The 21,363-nt window shown below is 39.5% G+C and overlaps 1 protein-coding gene across 4 annotated transcripts in view; it reads right to left on the reverse strand.

Moving 5' to 3' along the window:
• Nucleotides 1-20,401: 20,401 nt before the first annotated feature.
• The window catches only part of LOC147636717 (sorting nexin 1-like), a 43,749-nt gene continuing 42,787 nt past the window's right edge, over nucleotides 20,402-21,363 (reverse strand). The window contains exons 9-12 of one of the 4 annotated variants that reach the window (XR_015266197.1): nucleotides 21,265-21,344; nucleotides 21,109-21,169; nucleotides 20,745-21,025; nucleotides 20,402-20,626 (exon numbers count right to left, since the gene is read on the reverse strand). Coding sequence is in view for 2 of the 4 variants with exons in the window: in XM_086800200.1 (XP_086656326.1) it covers nucleotides 20,798-21,025; nucleotides 21,109-21,169; nucleotides 21,265-21,344 (369 nt within the window). In the remaining 2 variants the exon portion in view is untranslated. Of the gene's footprint in view, nucleotides 20,630-20,744; nucleotides 21,026-21,108; nucleotides 21,170-21,264; nucleotides 21,345-21,363 lie in introns of all 4 variants that reach the window. The other 3 variants (XR_015266198.1, XM_086800200.1, XM_086800201.1) reach the window with 3 other exon arrangements.

Here is a 21,363-nt window from a genome sequence, read left to right on the forward strand (position 1 = left end):
ATTTTAAAAAACTTACACCATGTTCAAAAAACTTAGCAATTTGTGATGATGACTCACATTTACTAATGTCCTCCATCCATGCCATAACACGATGATTGCCATCCCACACATAAAATATCTTGTCGGTCGTTTTAATGCCAACTCCATGTCTTTGATCGCATTCTTGAACTCCTCATTTTTCATTTGTCATTTGTCATCCCATGCATTAACATCATCTTGCGATACTTCTCTAACAGGATTGTGGGATGAGGCATAAGTCTGCACAAGGAAATAGGTGGCAAACGAGTGGATTTCTTCACCTACAATGTACACCACACAGGTTGTGCTTACCAGTCACATAAAAATACATTATGCAAGATTGGTAAAAAGTGGATAACAATTACCTTTACTCTGTTTAGAATATCATGCAGAAGTTCTAGTTGCAAACAAGTTGCATGTGTGAACATGAAGTGGTCTTCATTCTTGCTTTCTTCTTTAGTTTCCTTTTCCACCTCTCCTACTTCCTACATTTCTTTCATGGATTTCGAAGATGCAACCTTTTTTTTGTGGACTTAGAAGACCGACTTGGATTTCTTCATGGAGGAGCCCAATCATCATCATCTTCTTCTTGCATTGTTTTTCTCTCTTGTTTGTACTTGTTACTTCTTGGCTTGCTTGTATGGCAAGTATGCTCTTTAAGCATTGTGCATGCTTTGGAGATTTAATTACAAGCTAGGGTTTCCATTGAATGTGGATCAATCTAAACACATCTACATATACAAGATAAATTACTCTCAGTAAAACCACAAAAAATATCATAATTGTAAAGGTGGGAGAGAGATATAACAACACTTACGCTATCTCTTGCTAGCCATACAATGATGTACCCTTTGGTTTGATTTAACATAAGAATATCACCATCTTCAAGGGGGAAAGGAAGGGATACTTCTCCCACTTGGACATCTTCATGCCACCATACCTAGGTGGCAAAACAGAATTCCATGGACGATATTGACAATGGGCTTTATATGCAACACGGTGCCAGTAGCTACTTTCGTATCATTGAGAATGTTAAGAACACCCGTGTCCCTTTTTTCAAGTTCAAGAGGTGCAATATAGAAGAGGGAACAAGTAAGAGACAAGAGAGAAAAGTAAGACCGGGAGGAAGGAGATTGTAAGAGAAAAGAAAGAGAACAAGCAAACAAAGTGAACAACAAACAGAGAGATTAAAAAAAGAAAGAGAAGATTTTTAAAAAAATAAAGAGATATAAATAGAGAAACAAAATAAACTTTTATGGAAAAAAAAGAGATAAAAATAGAAAAAAAGAAATAATTTTTTAGGGTTTTGGATAAAAATAGAGAAAAAGAGACGAGAAATAGAAAAGAGCTGAGAAGAAGAAGAAGAAAAAAAGCAAGGAAAAAAGAGGAGATAAAGAGAGAGTAGGGGAGGAGGGGAGAGTTTGAAAGAGAGAGAGAGAGAGAAAGAGGTGAAAGAGACAAGGAGGGGGGAAGAGGGGAGGCACCCGCGAGACAACCATTTGGGCTAATTTTTATGTAACTTGCGAATAGAAAAAATTGAAAAAATGTCAGCCATACAAAGGAGGTTATGGCAAAATTTTCTTAAATTTTGTGAAATAAGTTTTATCTTTTACTATTCAAAAAGAGTAATCCCCACCATTTGTGTATTCTAAAAGTGTTATTTTCATTCTAGGCATAGAAAAATGCATAGTAGAAATATTTGTATTATAAAAGTGTTAAATTCAGGAGAACCTTTCCAGACTCATGATAGTAATTGAGTATTCAGGAGAACCTCATGATAGTAATTGAAATATTACCCTTTGAGAAAGATAGTTCAGGAGAACCTTTCCAGACTCAAACCCTGAATCAGACTATGACCAAGACATAACTCCTTCGTCAGTTTCAAGAAAAGACGATGTGACCAGTTCAAAAAAATTCACTCAAATCACCCACCGAATCTGAAATCAAGTTAAGACCCTTGATTCTGATATGAGGATCAAGGTTACATAATTCATGAAATTTTGTTGGATTTTTAGACATGTGATCTAGACGTATTGGGATACAGATTTAAGATATATCCATTGTATTCAAAATAAAATCAAAACTGAAAACTTGCATAGAAACCCTGTATTCTTAAAGGACTGTCTTACGCTAGAATGTTGGAGGGAGCATTGGTATATGTGTTTTTCTAAGGGAAGTTCGGTTGCAACAACAGAGCTGGCGAGGAGTATTCAAAGGACGGCTCACGCGGCAAAAACCTGCCCAATTCTTGACCAGCCTAGGGATGGTGAAAAAATGGTGTGCTTTCGGTACAATGGGTGAGGGCCGACGAAGCGGTCCTCGAGTGAAGTGCCAGGACACCTAAGGAGGATTTTGGAGGGTTTTGACCAGGCGATGCACGGGCTCACAGTACTTTTAGGACACCCATGCATATGTCGTGGAAGATATATATATGTATGATGATGAGAAAATTATTGTTATCTGTTACTGGATCTTGCTGACCTGCTGGTCTCAACGGAGAGTCCAGAGTGATACTGTTTTGTGAGAAACAAGGATTGAATGGAAGTTTTGAGTTATGACATCTGTAACCAATAATTGTTTATCAATGGATTGTTTTTAAAAATTAAAGTTTAAAGAGGAGTGTGTGTGTCTGTATTCTAAAGCAAAAGTTAAGAAAAGCATTCAATTATGTGGGTGGGTGAGTACTTATCTGGTTCTACTAATTCCACTGGTTGGGCGGTGGCTAACCCATGGGTCGGATGGGGTTAGGTTGGAATCAGTAGAGTTTTAATAATAAAATTGATTAATAGGAATACGCTTAAAACTTGAGTAGTTAAATAAAAGCCTGAAGACTTCTCTAATGAATAGATCAATGGCTGTGCCTAATTCAATTAGGAAAAAAGCGTTGATTCCTTCAAGATAAGTCTATAATAGTTTTCCTTCTATCTAGTTTAATCACATGAAGGTTATTTTGGTATCTTGACCTTGTTAAAAAAATTCGTTAAGAAATTCAAAATGGTGGAATCGTCCCCGTTTTTCGAGCATGCATGGGAAATTTCCTCGATTTCGGTTTTCGGAATGACCACCAGCTTAGTCTCATGCATGCCCAGACATTCGAGGGCGAGGCCTCGAGTGGGAAACCCAGCCCCGCGCATGAGGGAGCTGCTTCCGCTGCCAGCCTACCGGGAGGGGGCAGTTGGGATCCCACAGATAATGTGGTCATCTTCTTTCTCTTTGTGTTTACTTATTCTCATTATTTTCATTTCAAATACTTGCACTTAGAAAGAGGAGGGAAAAGGGGAGGCGCACGAGAGAGAGATAGAAGGAGGAGGAAGCGAGGCGATGGAGGGGCAGGCATTTGAGAGAGAGAGAGGCGGTCGCCCTTCATCCTTAGTGAGGGGACTCCCCTCACTAAGGGTGACTGCCTCTCTCTCTCTCTCTCTCTCTCTCTCTCTCTCTCTCTCTCTCTCTCTCTCTCTCTCTCTCTCTCTCTCTCTCTCTCTCTCTCTTGATTGACCGCTTCTCTCGATTGACCGCTTCTCTCGACCTCTGAATTGCTTCCCCCTCCACTGCCTTGCTTCCTCCTCCTCTCTTTCTCGTGCCTTCCTCGCATGGCTCTCCCCTCTTCCCCCCTCCTTCTCTCTCTCTCTCTCTCTCTCTCTCTCTCTCTCTCTCTCTCTCTCTCTCTCTCTCTCTCTCTCTCTCAATGTCGAACACCTCTACATAGCAAGGTCACTTACCAAGAATGGTTAGGTGGCTAAGATGGTAAGTGTAAGAAGAGCATTAAGAACTGCAGGCAAGGTGTTCCAGCTTCTTCTTTCTATGGTATGAGAGAGTGTTCAGGGGGGCAGAGGCGTCAATTCATGTGGTTTTATAACAATGTGGATCATACTTGGCGAGTATGTAATACCATTTGTCAATTACCTGCTAGGCCCCTGGTTGTATGGCCTGTTGGACGAGGTACAAACCTTACTATGGATGAGATCCAAGCATTGGAGGCTGGTGAATTTATGTTGCAAAAGGGACTACGCCAAGAAGCAAATGATGTAGCCCATAGATCAAACACATCTACGGTCTTTGAGAATTTTTTCATTAAGGCTGGATAGATGGAAGTGTTTGTAAATTTAGACCGAGGAATCACTACTATGCAATGAAAAATCCTAGGTGATTATGGGAAAGAATCCATTATGCACATGTCCTCATTTTCAAATCAAGGTAGGGGGACTGGTAGACCATATTGTACATACAAGCACCTTTATTTTGTGTATTTGTGTATTTTTGGGTTAGATGCAAACCATAATATGTTTATACATCAACCCACTCTAAAAAAGGTGGACCTAATGAGAATGTTTAGCATCAAGAATCTGAAAAGGACCTTGCATTGTTGATGACATTGTACTATTGTTTTGAAAATGTCCTTCATTTTACGATAATAAAATGTCCTTTATATCATGGTTCTATCAACTCTCTCGGAAGGTCTATTTACTTTTTATTTTTTAAATGTCTTAGCGGGACAATCAATATGGTTGTATATAAATGGTTGGAATATCTTCATTTATTATTCCCCAACTATACTCTCAAGAATACCCTTGATAGGGTTTACAAAGATTTGTGCACGAAGTCAAGTGGAGATGCGAAAGAACATTTGATAATCACGAAAGAGGCCCGTAGTTTTTGGAGCAAGATGCTAGCATGGATGAGCCTATCGATTTCGGAGATCTATATGTTTGGAATATGAAGATTGGAAGTGCTATTGGCACTTGGCAGTGTTATGGATACATTGCTGAAGAGAAGGAGGAGTCCCTTTAAGAGGAGTTGAAGAATAGAGTAGCCCGTAAAAGCACATAGGTGTAGGAACCATTATATACTTATGGTATGTTGCCTTTTATAAACAATATTTAAGGCTGTACCCTTACAAGTATGTAGTTGTCTTTAGTCTTCGCCTGCAAGGATGATGTAACAACCTTTCTAGAATAAAGTCTTCTTCTAACTATAATTCGCCTTGTAATTTTTATTAATCGCCTTGTAAAATTTTAGGTTGTTTGTTGTTTTGAGAAAACCATATGTGATCCCGATGTAATTTCTTTTGTTTGTTGTTTTGAGAAAATCGTATATGTGATCCTTATGTAATTTCTTTTGTTTATTGTTTTGAGAAAACGGTATGTCATCCTAATGTAATTTCTTTTGGGGTGTAAAATTATATTTTGCCCACAATTGGTAGCTATATTATCCTATTCAATTTTGTATTGTTCATTATTTTTCATGACATGAAGTTGCATGCAAAGGCATCCAATGACATGCACATGCACATTGATACATGTAATACTCCTGAAGTGCATGCAATGAACACTTTTTGTGTTACGAGCACCTATGTATATGAAGCACATGAATCCTTATTTGAAATGGGATGTACAAAAAAAAAATACAATACATACTCGCTCTTCACTAAAAAAGTAAGAAAAGATGCCTTCATTATTAGGGTTTAGGATTTTGAGGGAAGACAACTTTGTTATTGACATTAAAAATGAAAAAAGGTGATTTGTTTTGTTTGGTGCAAAAGTAGAGTACACCTCTCCACTACTATAAATATAGACATAACCTTCATACAAATTTGTTAACCACCATTTACAACACACCACCCACAACCCTCCTTTGTACTGTTTGTGATGGTCTCATCAAATATTAGCGTTGAAGTTGTTGTTGCTACACGTATTGCTAGGGAGGCCACCAATGTGGAGGTCAAGCAAAAGACCGTAGATGGTGCACAATCATGGAAAATAGTCACATCCTTACCACTTCCTAGTAGTGATGATGATATTTCTTAAGTGAAGACCAAAGTGGTGGGATTAATTACCATATGGTGAGCCTATGGTTTTATTGATGATGCGTCTAAGTATTTCTTGCTTGAGAGGAAGTGCAAAAGGGAACAAATGCGATTTACTTACTTTGTGCCTTCACCCCGGAGGATAAGCGGCGCCCCTAAGTAAAGATGATGGTGAATAACAATTATGATAGGTTGTATTTGGAAGTTGTATGTGAATGAACTTGGTTTTATTTCTAATTGGAAGTAATAACCTTGATCCTGAGGATATAATGTTCATATTGTTCTCTCTCTCACTCCCTCTTTCTCTCTCTCGCCCTTTCCCTTACAAATAATTATGTCATGACTATCTTTCCCTCTCTCTCCCAGTCTCTTTGCTCCTCTCTCTCTTGATGGAGGGAGGAAAAAATCTCTTTATTTCAAAAAAGCAAGTGGGGGGGGAGAGAGAGAGAGAGAGAGAGAGAGAGAGAGAGAGAGAGAGAGGAAAGTGGGTGCAAGAGAGAAAGGGAAGAGGGTGGGAGAGGGGGAGACAGAGAGGGAAGGAGAGAGGAAGGGAGGGTGGGAAAGGGAGAAATAGTGGGAGAGAGGGAAGGAGAGATGATGCATAGGAAGGGTGAGGGGGAGAGGGACAGTGAGATTATGCATAGGAAGAGTGAGGGAGAGGGAAAGGGAGAGAGGAAAGATGGTGAGAGAAGGGGAGAGAGAGGGAGAAAGAAAGGATGAGGCTGGGAGAAGGAGAGAGGGAAGAGTGTGCGAGAGGGAGAGAGAAAGGAACGAGGTTGGGAGAGAGAGAAATAGAGGGAAGGAGAGATATTGAGAGGGAGGGTGGGAGAGAGATAGAGGGAGAACTTAGAGTGAGAGGGAGAAGATGGTGGTAGAGGGAGAGAAAAAAGGAAGAGGAGATGAGAGATTATGCATAGGGAGGGAGAGGGAGAGAGATAGAGAAAGAGAGGGAAGGAGAGATTATGCATAGGGAGAGGGAGAGATAGAGGGAGAAAGAGTGAGAGGGGGAAGATGGTGGTAGAGGGAGAGAAAAAAGGAAGAGGAGAGGAGAGATTATGCATAGGGAGGGTGAGGGAGAGAGATAGAGAAAGAGAGGGAAGAAGAGATTATGCATAGGGAGAGGGAGAGATAGAGGGAAGAGGGAAGGAGAGATTATGCATAGGGATGGAGAGAGAGATTATGCATAGAGAGAGAGAGAGAGAGAGAGAGAGAGAGAGAGAGAGAGAGAGAGAGAGAGAGAGAGGGGGGGGGGGGGGGGGGGAAGGAAAGAATATGCATAGGGAGAGGGAGAGAAAGAGGGAAGAGGAGAGGACATATTATGCAGAGGGAGGGAGAGGGAGAGGCAGAGGGAAGAGGAGAGGAGAGATTATGCATAGGGAGGGAGAGGGAAGGAGAGATTATGCATAGGGAGAGGGAGAGACAAAGGGAAGAGGAGAGGAGAGATTATGCATAGGGAGGGAGAGGGAGAGAGAGAGAGAGAGAGAGAGGAAGAGAGAAAGGCAAGAGGTTGGGAGAGAGATAGAGGGAAGGAGAGACGGAAGGACAAAGAGTGAGAGGGAGGGTGGATAAGGGAGAAAGAGTAAGAGGGGGAAGAGGGTGGGAGAGGGAAGAGGGTGAGAGATTGGGATATATATATATATATATATATAAGAGTGAGAGGGGGAAGAGGGTGGGAGAGGGTGGGAGAGGGAAGAGGGTGAGAGATTGGGATATATATATATATATATATATATATATATATATATATATATATATATATAGAGAGAGAGAGAGAGAGAGAGAGAGAGAGAGAGAGGAGCTAAGTTGGGCTAGAGGGGAGAAAGTGGGTTGGTGGGCTGAGAGGTGGTGATGGAGGTTGTAGGAGATAGTGGTGGGTTGGGCTAGAGGTAGTGGTGGAGGGACTGAAGAGAGAATGTCCACATTTTTAAGAGAAGAGTTGCCAGTAAAAGCTCCCTCCACCAAGCTCCCTCAAATTATACACTCATCTCCATTACCATTACAATAAGTGTGATGATAAATAAAGGAAAAAATATTGGTTTTCAAATCATGCAATATTCTCATTGGTCTCTGGTCACCGTTACAAGTGTGACAATAAGTGAAGGGAAAAATCTTGATTTTCAAATCTTTCAGGGTTCACATTGGTTTGGTCTGACCATTACCATCATTGTCCATTTTGATAATCCAATTTGTTTTTCCAAAGGAGATTTGTCCCATTATCCTAATAGTCCAATGTCTAAAATTATAATACCTTCACACACACACACACACACACAAATATATATATATATATATATATATATATATAGATAGATAGATAGATAGATAGATAGATAGATAGATAGATAGATATATATATATATATATATATATATATATATATATATATATAGAGAGAGAGAGAGAGAGAGAGAGAGAGAGAGAGAGAGAGAGAGTGCGGGAGGGTATAGAGAGAGAGAGAGTGCGGGAGGGTATAGAGAGAGATGTTAAGTGGATGTGAGCCCCATGGGCAGAGGAGAAATTTGAAGCCCTAGTTGGGCTGGGAGGACTAGGGGAGGAAAGAAGAGTGAGAAGAAGTTGGGAGGTATGGATATAAAGAGAGTGGTTGTCAAAAAATCTCACTAGAAACACACACTCTGAACGTTTTTGGGCAGAGGAGAAATTTGAAGCCCTAGTTGGGCTGGGAGGACTAGGGGAGGAAAGAAGAGTGAGAAGAAGTTGGGAGGTATGGATATAAAGAGAGTGCGGGAGGGTATAGAGAGAGATGTTAAGTGGATGTGAGCCCCATGGGCAGAGGAGAAATTTGAAGCCCTAGTTGGGCTGGGAGGACTAGGGGAGGAAAGAAGAGTGAGAAGAAGTTGGGAGGTATGGATATAAAGAGAGTGGTTGTCAAAAAATCTCACTAGAAACACACACTCTGAACGTTTTTGGAGGTTGATGGTAAAGGGATGGGAGATGACATGAGTGTCATCAACACTTTGTGGGCTCATGTGACATGTTCAACAAACCTTGGATAGAGGTTGTTCTATTTATCATATCTAAATCTTCCCCAAAAAATCCTCCCCACATGGGATGTGTTTTCCATATGTTAACTTCAATATATAGCCATGCTTTCTTAAGTACATGTGATCTATAGACCAACCATACACCATCCTAGATTCTCACATAAATGATCACAGCAACCTAGTATAACATCATATGACTCAAGTTGCTTTAGAAAGATCATCACCAAAAATTATGATAGGTAAAGAAATAAATCTTGATTTTCATATCATGCAATATTCCCATTGGTTTGGTCTCCATTACCATTACAAGTGTGACGATAAATAAAGGAAAAAATCATGATTTTCAAATCATGCAGTATTCCCATTGGTCTCTTGTCACCATTACCATTACAAGTGTGATGATAAGTGACGGAAAAAACCTTGATTTTCAAATCATGTAGAGTTCACATTGGTCTAGTCTCACCATTACCATCATCATCCATTTTGATAATCCAATTTATTTTTTTCCAAAGGAGATTTGTATCATCATTCCTAACAGCTTGGAGTTATATAGATATGAAGGGCATTGATCCCATCTTTATTAGCATAAAATTAATCTTAGGGAAGATGTAGTTCCTATCCGCCGCCCCGCCCCGGCAGCAAAGGTACCAAGTAAATCCGAATTATGCATGACAAGTAAAAGAAGAAATTGACAAATTGCTCAAAGTAGGTTTCATTTATCCAATTGACAGAGCTAATTGGGTGTCTCCGATTGTCATTGTTCCTAAGAAGAATGGCAACTTGAGCGGGCCATGAAATGTATTCATTCTTGCATGGATTTAGCAGGGTACAATCGGTAAGAATGGCAATAGAGGAAGGATAAAGAAAAGGCAGCCTTTGTCATGAAGTGGGGGATGTTTGCCTCCAATGTTGTTATATGCACATTATGTGTACATATACTAGGAGGCTAACCCACATTAGGCTTGTGAGCATGGGAGCATGGGAGCATGGGAACAAGCTCTAGTGGATCATGGGTTAGGACTAACCTTAAGGGTTAAGGTTAGGGTCAGGCATCCAAGGGTCACACATGGGAAATGGAGAGTCAAGAGTCACTTGAGGGCCCTCCTATATAATAGGGGCATGGGGCACACTCAAGGGAGGCTTGGAGGCTTGGAGGCTTAGGCTATGGTCTCTTATGTAGAGGATCATATCTACTCACCTACCATTTCACACTATAGCTACATGCTATTGGATTGGAGTTATACCTCTTGATGGTATGGGACATCAAGGTAAAGGTATGATGTATTTCATTATATTTCATGTGTGCATCCTTAGGCTCGGGGGTGGTCGGGTGGATGAGTTTATGCCTGATTTATGCATGTTTATGCATAACAATTATCTAGAGAGATCTTAGGGTTTTAACAGTGGTATCAGAGCAATCTTTAGTTAATTGTTGTTATTTTTCTTTTTTATTACAATTTTGGGTATTTTTTAAGTAAATTTTAATATTTACTAATAAAAATATTACTTTATTAATTTGTGTTGATGATTTGTATGTGGATCGTTGATATGGTGATTTGACCGCATGTTATTACTATTCAATGGACGAATCGACGTTGTGGGGAAATTCCGTGAGTTTAATGCTATTTTTTTCTATTTTTTGTGGTTTAAAATAAGCATTAATAAAAAAATTTACGAAAATAACACATATTTTATTGTGGATATTTTTGGTAGAATGGATTCCCTAAATTTTTAGAATTATTAGGAATTTTTCTCTAATTTTTTAGAAATTTTTGGAGCATTTTTATGGTTAAAATGTATTTTTTATACATTTTTGCAGGTTTTTCCACGGGTATGCGATCAAATTTCTGTCGATTTTCTACTGAAATTCAGTAGTAGGGGGCAGCATGTTGATGCATGGAATGCTCTCCCGTGTGCGTGGGATCCTCTTCGTCTCTCAAATCAGAATTTTCTCTTCTATTTTCCTCTCTCCCGTGAAGCACTCCTCTTATTAGACAAAAATTGATTAAATTTAATCATAATTAAACCTTAATTTATGATTAAGGTAATCTTAATTATGGCTTAATCTTCTCTTAACAAAGAGAAGAGAAGATGGGGTGGAAAAAAATAATATGAGAATTGGAGATGGAGAGGAGAGGAGAGAGAGAGAGAAGCCTCTCTCATTTTTCTACGCGTAGGGGGGGGGACTGCGCAAAGCAGCATCCTCGCGCAGCTTAGGCCTTTCCCTCCCTATCTGCTCCCTGCACGAGGGGAAGACCCTCCCGAGATATGCGAGCTCATCCCTTTTGGGAGGAGGTGAAATACCCTGTACGAGCGGGTGCCGGCGGAAAAACGACCCCTTCCCTTAAAAAATTTTCCATAAGGTTCTATTAAAGCTTATTAAACTTTGTTTTTTTAATGAGTTTTTTTATTATTTTAAAAAAAAGCTTTTGAAATTTTTTTCAAAAAAAGCTTGGAAAAAGCCTCAAAATAGAGGAAATTTGACATTTGAGAAAAAAATTCTCTGGAAATTTTTGGATTTATTTTCTTGAAACCTTTTGGCTTTTCATCTTCCGGGAAACCTTTTGGCTTTCCGAATTTCGGAAAATCTTTTGACCTTTCGGATTCCGGAAACTTTTGACCTTTCACATTCCGATTTTTTTTTGTCTTTTCATTTTCCCAAAACTTTTAGCTTTCCGTATTCTGGAAAAACCGTTGGGATTCCGAAATTTTTTGACCCTTCGTATTCTAAATGCGTTCGGGGTAAATTAAAAATTTTTAAAAATTCTAGAAAATTAGTGAAAAATTAGACAAAGGTTATTTAAAATTTTTAAAAAATGTGGGGTTGGTGTTTGGCATGTGGTGTGTCCATTCGGGTGCCCATGACCATTCAAATTCCTTTAAAAAATATATTTTTTGACCCAAAATTTTAAAAATCCATTAAAATTGTAAATTTTCATTGGATTTGAGAATTGTGGGCGGAATTGGAAATTTCGTACGATGGGATTCTCATGAGAAATTAGGAATATTCTAGAAATTATTTTTAGATTTTTAAAATATCAATGGTATTTTGGCAAATCTATTTGCTAAAAATTTTCTGGAAAAATATAGGTTTGGAATGCCATAAGATAGGTTTGGCAGAATTTAAAATTATCATATTTTGAGGCCCTATAAAATTAGAAAAAATTAGAAAAAAATCATGATAATTCTTTTTCTCGAGAATTTAATATTTTCGAGGGTTATTTAATGTTGAAGTACGTTTTCTCATGCTGACATTAGATAGATGCGAATTATTCGCATATTATTAATATGATTGTACCTCGTATTAGTAGTTATTTTTGTTTGGATTAATTTTAAACGATGTTTTCGTGATTTTTTGTTGCCATTGTTTAACCATTCTTTTTGGACATGTTCCTTAATTTCTTTTGATGGCTATAATATTATGCATTCAAAGTGTGTTTCACCTTTGACACTTTTCCATGATAATTTATTTTTCACTTATTTAAGTGTGGTTTGTGCTTAATTTCTTAAGCCTAAGACAAATTCTATCATGGGTCAGTTGATTAGTTTGTTTTGGTGGATTTTATTGGATATTTTTCAAGTTTTATATGGACTCGTCAGGTTCTGCCTAGATCACTTGTGTCTAGCGGTTTTTTTATTGAGTGCTACACACATGTGTTTCACTTGCTTACTTTGGAGTTTTGCTTGAACAACACCACGTTCATATACTCCTCCAGATTGATGATTTGGCCACCAATTTTAATACTTCTTTTGGCATGATTAATGTCCATTAGATGGCATGCATTGATTTTTATGATCAACTATGGTTTTCATGGATTCGAGGAGCTTCTATGCTTTTATCCATGGTTTTATAAGGATCTTTTGATCTTTTGGATAATATCATGTGCTTTGAGGGTAGCATTTGCCCTTCGTTTTTTGCACATAATTTTGGAGTATATTGCTTGTACTCTTATACATATTCCAACTTGGATACCTAGTTGCTTATGTATCTAGATGAGTTATTTTTCTACCGTAGCTTTAGTGTGTTTATTGGGTAGTTATCATTAGAAAGGCGCCAATAATTCAAAATTCTTTTCTAATGATGCACTCGGAAAGAGTTATTCCTTGATGTAGTCTCAGGAATATAGAGACAGGTTTTAGTATGTGAAAGTCTTGGATAAGTCCATCTTATTCCTTTTATACAGGATTTTATTCATATTTCCTAGACAGCATACTAGGGAGTTTCAAAATTGTTAAGGTATGTATGGGTGGTATCATGGTGGTATGGGACACTAGAGATCCCTCACATATATTATCTTATAGGATAACTTGGGCTGAAGATTATTGCTTTGCTTACATCACTTAGCATATTGACCTCAAATTGTTAAGGTATGTATGGGTGGTATCATGGTGGTATGGGACACTAGAGATCCCTCACATATATTATCTTATAGGATAACTTGGGCTGAAGATTATTGCTTTGCTTACATCACTTAGCATATTGACCTCAACATTCAAAGAATCTCATTTTCTAAATTCACTAGAAGTTATAGTGTGGGCATTCTCTAGATAAACTTCTTTTATCTATAGCCTACATGTTTTGATGAGTGTAATCTCATTGGCATTTTCATTTGTTGAAATTTCTTTCTTTAGAGTTCAACGAGTTTAACTTGTTGTGTTCGGATTAAGAAAATTTGGATTTCTCCTTTGTTGGCATTTCTTTCTCTAGTTCCGTACTTTAGGTGATTTATACAGTCAACCTGATGGTTTACGGGGATGGACATATGTGACATCGAGATGCTAATGACTCTCTATGTTGATATGGGTAACTCGAGACACCGATAATTCCATGTGCAGATGTGGGTATGTCGGGGCGCCGATGAATCCCTGGTTCCTATTGTTATAATGCCATGTTTTCCTACTTTATTCCGAATGGTTTACAAGAAGGAAACTACTTTGAGTATGAATTCCTATGATCATCCCCGCAGTAGTCTGATGGGCAAATAGAGCGTATGAATCAAATTGTAGAGGATATGCTTCATGCATATGTCTTTGGAAAAGCATCAAAATTGGAAAAAATATCTTCCAATGATGGAAATTGCCTATAACAGTTTTAAACATACGGCTATTGGTTTTAGTCCATTCATGCTTATGTATGGGTCAACCCAGGGCACCTATTGATGTCGGTCTTAAGGACATTGAGCTTGATGCATCGAGGGATTTCTTGTGTGATATGCAGGAAATACTAACCGAAGCTCGGGATTCGTTTATTTAAAAGTTCCTACAGATTTTCAGACTTTGTCAAAAGGAAAATGCTCGAATTTATCTCCTAGATATTGTGGTCCATTTCGATTTATACATCGGATTGGCACGATTGCGTATGAACTTAAACTACCTCCACATGTTAGAGTTTATCCAGTCTTTCATATCAATATATTGAAAGGAAAACTGGGAGGTGAGTGAGGATAACATAGTTACTCCTCAAGAACTCATTGAAGTCGAAGAACTATCCTATGTTCCACATGAACCTGATAAGGTACTTGAATTCAAGGAAAGGAAACTTTGTAGTTGACTAATCCCTGAGGTTAAAATTAGGTGGAAAGATAGGGAAATAGAAGATTCGACTTGGGAGTCGTTTGAGATTGTTCAGCGCAGTTCTCCTTCTTTTCATTACAAGAGTGCAATGTTTTGAGAGAGAGGGGAAGTATGTTATATGCACAGTATGTGTACATATACTAGAAGGCTCACCCACATTAGGCTTGTGAGCATGGGAGCATGGGAACAAGCTCTAGTGGAGCATAGGTTAGGACTAACCTTAAGGGTTAAGGTTAGGGTCAGGCATCCAAGGGTCACACATGGGAAATGGAGAGTCAAGAGTCACTTGAGGGCTCTCCTATATAATAGGGGCATGGAGCACACTCAAGGGAGGCTTGGAGGCTTAGGCTATGGTCTCTTGTGTAGAGGATCATATCTACTCACCTACCATTTCACACTATAGCTACATGCTATTGGATTGGAGTTATACCTCTTGATAGTATGAGACATCAAGGTAAAGGTATGAGTATTTCATTATATTTCATGTGTGCATCCCTTGGGCTCGGGGGTGGTTGGGTGGATGAGTTTATGCCTGATTTATGCATGTTTATGCATAACAATTATCTAGAGAGATCTTAGGGTTTTAACAAATGTAATGACTTTTGGGTTGAAGAATGCACCAACTAGGATGGTCCAAGAAATGTTTTATGAGTACCTCACAACATTCACGAGAATCTTCGTGGATGACTTCAATGTCTTCGGAAGGAGTTCATAGCATCTCCAACACTTGATGTTGTGTTTACAAAGGTGCTGTGAGTGAAACTAGACTAAGTCTCAATCCAACAAAATGTGCTTTTGCACAGTAAGTAATGAAGCTTTGCTTGGCCACATTGTTTCAAAAGATGGGTTAGCAATGGATCCACGATTCAAGGTGATTGTTATTGTTTGATTGCAAGCTCTATGATCTTCCCTCTACACTACATGATGAGGGTGGGGACTTCGAGGAGGAGGACACCCAAGGAGAAGATAAGAGGAGCACTCTCTCGGCAGTAGGACAGACTCTCTCTTGTAGGACATTCATTGTAGCACATTCTGGTAGGAGACACTCTCTTGTATCACATTCACTCTAGCACATTCGGCGAAGAGCACGTATAAACCTTAGAAACCTTGACATAGTTATTTATATGTAAATCAAAAGTCCAAAAGTGGAAAAGATGCTATTATTGGCTCCAAGGGTTAAAAATATGAATATGACATAAATATCGTGTGTGGGAGAAGGAGCCACACACGTCGGGAGGGAGATCGCACACCCAATAATGCTCCGTCCAAGCATTCTGGCGTAAGATAGTCCTTTAAGAAAACAGGGTTTCTATGCAAGTCTTCAGTTGTGTTGGTAGGGCTATGCACCTCGCTGGATGAAAATTCAAGGTCTCCCATTTGCCATGATTCTGAGACCATGGTCACACAAAAGAGAGTGGATGAAATCACGAGGACTACGAGGCAACTCTCTATGCCCACTAAGAGAACGGAACACATCAAACATTTTCAAGACAAAGATCCTCACCACTAACAGTAGTGAGAAGTATGTCACTAATATCTTTGATAGGGTAAGAGGCATTGTTAGCACACATAACAATGTGATCGCTAACAGTAGTGAGAACTATCTCACCAATACCTTTGACAAGTACAAGACATTGTTAACACACGTAACAGTGTAACCACTTGCATATTCTCCATATGTTTTGACCAAACTTCTTTGAGAAGTTATGTCCTTAGAAGCACCACTATCAAGAAACCAACATCCTCATTAAGATTATAACTACAAATAGCCATTCGTGAGAAGTCTCCATAGACAACAACATTAACAAAGTCCTCTGTCTTGGAACTCTGATGTCAAAAGCAAAACTCATCTTTCTTGGATTCCTTTTTCTTTTCCTTATTTTGAAGTTTAAAACAAATTTCAATTACATGTCTAGGCTTTTTACAATATCAGCAAGTCATCTTCTTTGGCTATTCAGAATCACCCTTAGTTGCATAAGTTTTGTTGGAATTGGTCTTCAGCTGAAAGTTCTTGTCCTTATTCTTGGCTTCTAGAACTCTCAGAAACATTCTTTCTTGATTGATCCTCCTATAACAATAAGCTAAAAAGCTCCTGATACACAAGAGAGGCTATAGAAAGATGGAGGGAAGTATTGAAATTCAAGCAAAGAGTTAAGGGTGATGTTTATCATGTTCTTTTCAAGAACGACTTCATCAATTTTGAGAAGTTGCTCTCTCAAGTCCTGTAATTTTGTTAAATGTTCATTCATGGACCCCTTGGTGTTCCAAGGAAGCAAGGATGTTTTACAAGAGCGAATGTGCAGAATAATAGATCTTTTAACTAACAAGGCAATCAATGCCAAAGCTTGAGCATTGTATGAGTCTTGTCTTCTTTGATTAGTGATAATTTCATGAGCTTGATGACGGGTCTGTTGGCCTTGACCCCTTTCAAGAGTACGAGGAGAAAATGTGTCAAGACAGAGGTCATTACCACTGATATGACCCCATAAGTTCTTTGCACAACAAGGACATTTTTTACCATAAAACTCCATAGAAAGTAATTCAACCCATCTAATTTATCCTCTTTGAAAAAAATACCAAACAAATCATTTACAAAGTTGTTGGCCATACTTGACTCCTGGAGAATTTGAGAAGGAAATATGCAAAGAGAAAGCTTAAACTGATGCTAGCAACAAGTCCACAAAACATGGAATACTTCAAGCTACAAAACCACCTGCAAACAAGCTATGAAAGCTTTCAGTAAACAAACCCTAGACTGCTTAGATAATTATGAAGCTTGAAAATCAGAGAGAAACAAGCAATGGGGAGAGCTTGGCTCTAATACAACTGAATGAAAGTAAAGCTGCAAACACTCACTCAATGTTCACATATCAAAGAGCACACAAGGGAGAGAGAGAGAGAGTGTGTAGAACTAGGAGTAAGAGCTCAAGGTACAATGAAGTACAAAATGAACAGCTACCCTAAACTGAGGATGAAGCTACTTATATAGTAGCTAACCGATGGCAATAGAATGTTTGGCCCTTCTCTCCTATTCTGTAACTGCTCTTCCAATCTATGGGCAATGCTAGAGCCCAATAGGCCATCGTCTCTCCACCACCAACCACGTGTCCTTCCACTAGCAACGCCCACCATGCCTATCATCATAAACTTGAAGGCCATTAATGCAAGCAAGAGGAGAAGCGAATTGTCAACACACATTAAACCGACGGTTTTTTTTAAGGCATCTCCTGTAATAATCAGCATTGTAATTATCACCAACAAAGGATCTTCTACATCATGAAGGCATACAAAAGCAATATCATGTGCGTTTTCGGTGGTTAAGGTGATATTTATACTCTAAAGGTTGCTTTCTCATTTTCTTCATCCTCTGCATCATGATGTTAACACCCTCCATCGAAAAATTCTCTAGAACCGATTTTCCAAAATGGCAAACCAAGGTTCAACTACTTCTCATGCGGGAATGAATATGGGGAATAGTGCCCGATAATGATACATATCCAAGGTCCATAGATCCAAATCAAGCAAAGCTATGTCGATAACGAAACGAAAAGGCTATTGCTCTTATTGGACTTAGCCTTCCAAATTCCCCAATACACTACATCGACTTCCAATAGGACAAGCTAGAAGCTATATTCAATAACCGCTTCACTAACTCGAGTTTTTCTCGAGCTCAAATTCTATGATCTAAAGATGCATGACAATGAAGAGCTAAGTGATCATTTAGCCAAGTTTGAATCATTAATACAACAGCTAACTAACTTGAAATCTGAGCCCGACAACAAGGATAAGATGGCTATGCATTTTAAAAGCATGCAAGGAATCACTCAATTCCAACAAACTTTAAAAGTTTTACATCTTGCAACGACAACATATGATGATTTGGTATCTCTTTTGATTGAGAAAGACAAGAGGAATAGATGTATTCTTATCCCTCAGTGACTAAGTACTAATCTCAATTTCGGCCATAAGCCAATTGAGAGAATAGTTGTGGCACGGAACATGCGCATGGCTAGGTCGCCTCTCTACAGTGATGTGATGGAGTTGAAGTTCGGTTGCGTCTTTTGCGTTCGGGTCTCACCGCCTCCGCGGAGGTGTTGGAATTATCTGAGCCTCAATGTTGTGAATGGTCTTTGGTGTGAACACATTAGGTGTGAACCACCTCTAAGGGTTAATGATAAGGCCTAAGTGCCTATAAAAGCATGTACTTGGGTGGTTCTTCTCATAACATGAAAGCATCGTTTGAGTGGTGCAATCTCTTGCTCTCTTGAATTCCACAACACCCCTCTCTCTCCTTCACCCTACCATGTCTATGCACTCACCCACCATGTTTTCCAATAGAGATGTGTGAATCCACACACATACATATTTATAGTAGTGTTCTTCCCAACAAAACATATGCACATCTCACACAATGAACGTATTCACACAGTCACTCATATTCGAATATAAGCTCACAAGTTGGTACACAAGACAATTGAAATATTATTTCAAGGTGATTGATGAGTTTTGTTTCTGCGCGGGTCCATAACTTGCATGCTCTCTTTTCTGAAGGCAGCACAGCTGCCAAAGTAGCAATGCAAGAAACTAATCTCATATCTACCGCGTAGTAGGTCTGAGAACAACTCTAACACATGCCACACAGCAATAATGTGATACCAAGAGGACAGTGCACACGCCATAGCAACACGCGGGTCAAGTACTAATAAATATTTATTGTAAATTACTACATAATCAAAGTCTCCTCTATTTATCTTTAACCTCAAGGGTGCGTTATGAGAATTATTTGATGGTTGATTGAAGCTTTTATGCAATTTGAAGATCACCCTTGTTTGTTTTGAGCATGCGTATGAACACTCATTCCTTAATTATGTTCTATGCGCTCTCCAAAAAGAAAAAACAATGTTTTATGTTCTGATGTGTTGGTCTTACAAACATCTTTTACCCACACCATAGACCCAATACTTAGATTGAACAAGAACACCCGGAGGGATACCGAGGTTGAGCATGTCACATGCACCTCCCACTTCACATGTGCCAAGTGGAAGTTTTGACTTAGTGATGTGCACAGTGCCTCCGGACCGTGAACCAATCACCCCAAGCCATCAAGACGAGACAAAATACATCGACGCAAGAGCTGCAAAGTGTGGTAACTCACGTGATGTTTAGGTAACTTACATATCAAGGTAGAATGGCACACAGGCAACATACCACCCACCTCAAACAACCAAACAGTCCATCAAGATGGATCTGAAGATGTCTGGACAAGTCAAGGCAGATCGAGCAAGTCATGCAGCACATCAGCTAACACCTAGTCAGGCAACTGCAGGTCAGTTAGCTCAGCCCACCAGCAAAGTGTCCACATCAACCAATCAGGCAGCCTATCAAGATAGGTCTGAACATGTTTGGACAGGTCAACGCAAGTCCGGCAACTACTCCAACAGCTCTAGGTCAAGTAGCTGGTCAAACAACTGGCCGACCAGCAAGAGGGCATAATTTGCCCTATTGGAGGCCCTGCCTCCACAAGAGCATCCAACGTGGCATCAACATCAGCACTCACCTCAAAGTAGATCAACATTCCCATTCAAGGCAGATGGACAAAAGCAAGCTTTTTGCCTCACACCTTGCAAAATAGCATATTCCAGAGCCCCACGTCATAGGCAGTTGTTCCAGCAAGAACCCATTTAAAGCAGCAAGTTCCAGCCTATTGTTTAGGATGGGTGCACAAGCTTACAGGAAGGCAGTTAGGATAAGATCTCCATTTTAGAAGTTTCAACTTCATAATAAAGTAAATGCACCAAAAGTTGGCGACCCTTCACTTGGGTATTGGGACCCAATGCCCTGTCTAGTTGACTCTCTCCTCTCCTCTCTTCAGTTAGGGCACCACAGCATGCACAACCTTCCACATGTGACAGCATGATTTGACACCTGGCCATCTTCCTAGACAAGGTATTCCCATATCTATATCAGAAAATGCAGACAAAAGCTGGAGTACTGACTGACATGGTAGACTAGCAACAAATATATCTTCTTTAACATTTTACAAAGAGCGTGTAAGCCAGGGATAGCAACTGCCCAAGAAGAGGGCAGCGGTTTTAAAAGAGTACTTCAAACATCCAAGTCTATAATTAGAGCCTTTTCATCTGCCAATGACGCCTTGTGGATAGATCAAGCTGTGTGTGCAAGCAGTAGCACCACCAGCCCGTGGAACAGCACCACATCTCGAAAGCCCCTGCTAAACATCCAAAACCACGAAGCGCACACTACATTATGGCGTGACCTCATAGAATACGATTGAATCGGCACCATAACCCTTGCCACAAATTAAGTACTAAGGTGTAGGACCATACCATCAAACCAACATGTCAATTGGACCCACTCACTTAGATGGCATTTGGCCATGTCAGCTTGGCATAGCAGAGCTTTGGGGATGGCAATTTTCAAGTTTTGGGAGGAGAGCACGCCATGCATCAGCAGTATCATTGGCCAACTGTGCTTGTGAGCGAGCAAACTCATAGAAAACTGCACTTAGATCCCGTGTTCTCTGATCCTGAAAACGAGTCATTTCTTGCTGCATTGCCTTCATGATCCTCTCAAAACGCTTGCGAGCTTCCTCGCTCTGAATCCTCGTCTGCACGTAAGATTAAACTCTAACTCACCAGTTGGAAGCCATCACGTGTAAAAGACAAGAAGGAACATCAAAGCTTAACCAACCTCTTTGTAGTCAGCCTCAGCTTCAGGTACCTTATCAGGTCGAACAAACCTTAGCTTTTCTCTGCACCATATGAAGCAAGTTCCATTAAAATTTAAGTACAAAGAAATAGAAACAAAGAGTGCAACAGGGTTGAGTGGGGTGTATTAGATGTGTACAAGTTAATTTCCTTCAACTTGGCTGCCTCTGTCAGCTCCCTTTGCTGCCTGAAGGCTAGTGCACGATCTGCCATCACAGTCTAAAAAGATTTGTGAGTT

This window comes from Cibotium barometz, chromosome 7 (genome assembly GCF_041138505.1).
Source record: "Cibotium barometz isolate CiBa-2024 chromosome 7, ASM4113850v1, whole genome shotgun sequence".
Classification (NCBI taxonomy): domain Eukaryota; kingdom Viridiplantae; phylum Streptophyta; class Polypodiopsida; order Cyatheales; family Cibotiaceae; genus Cibotium; species Cibotium barometz.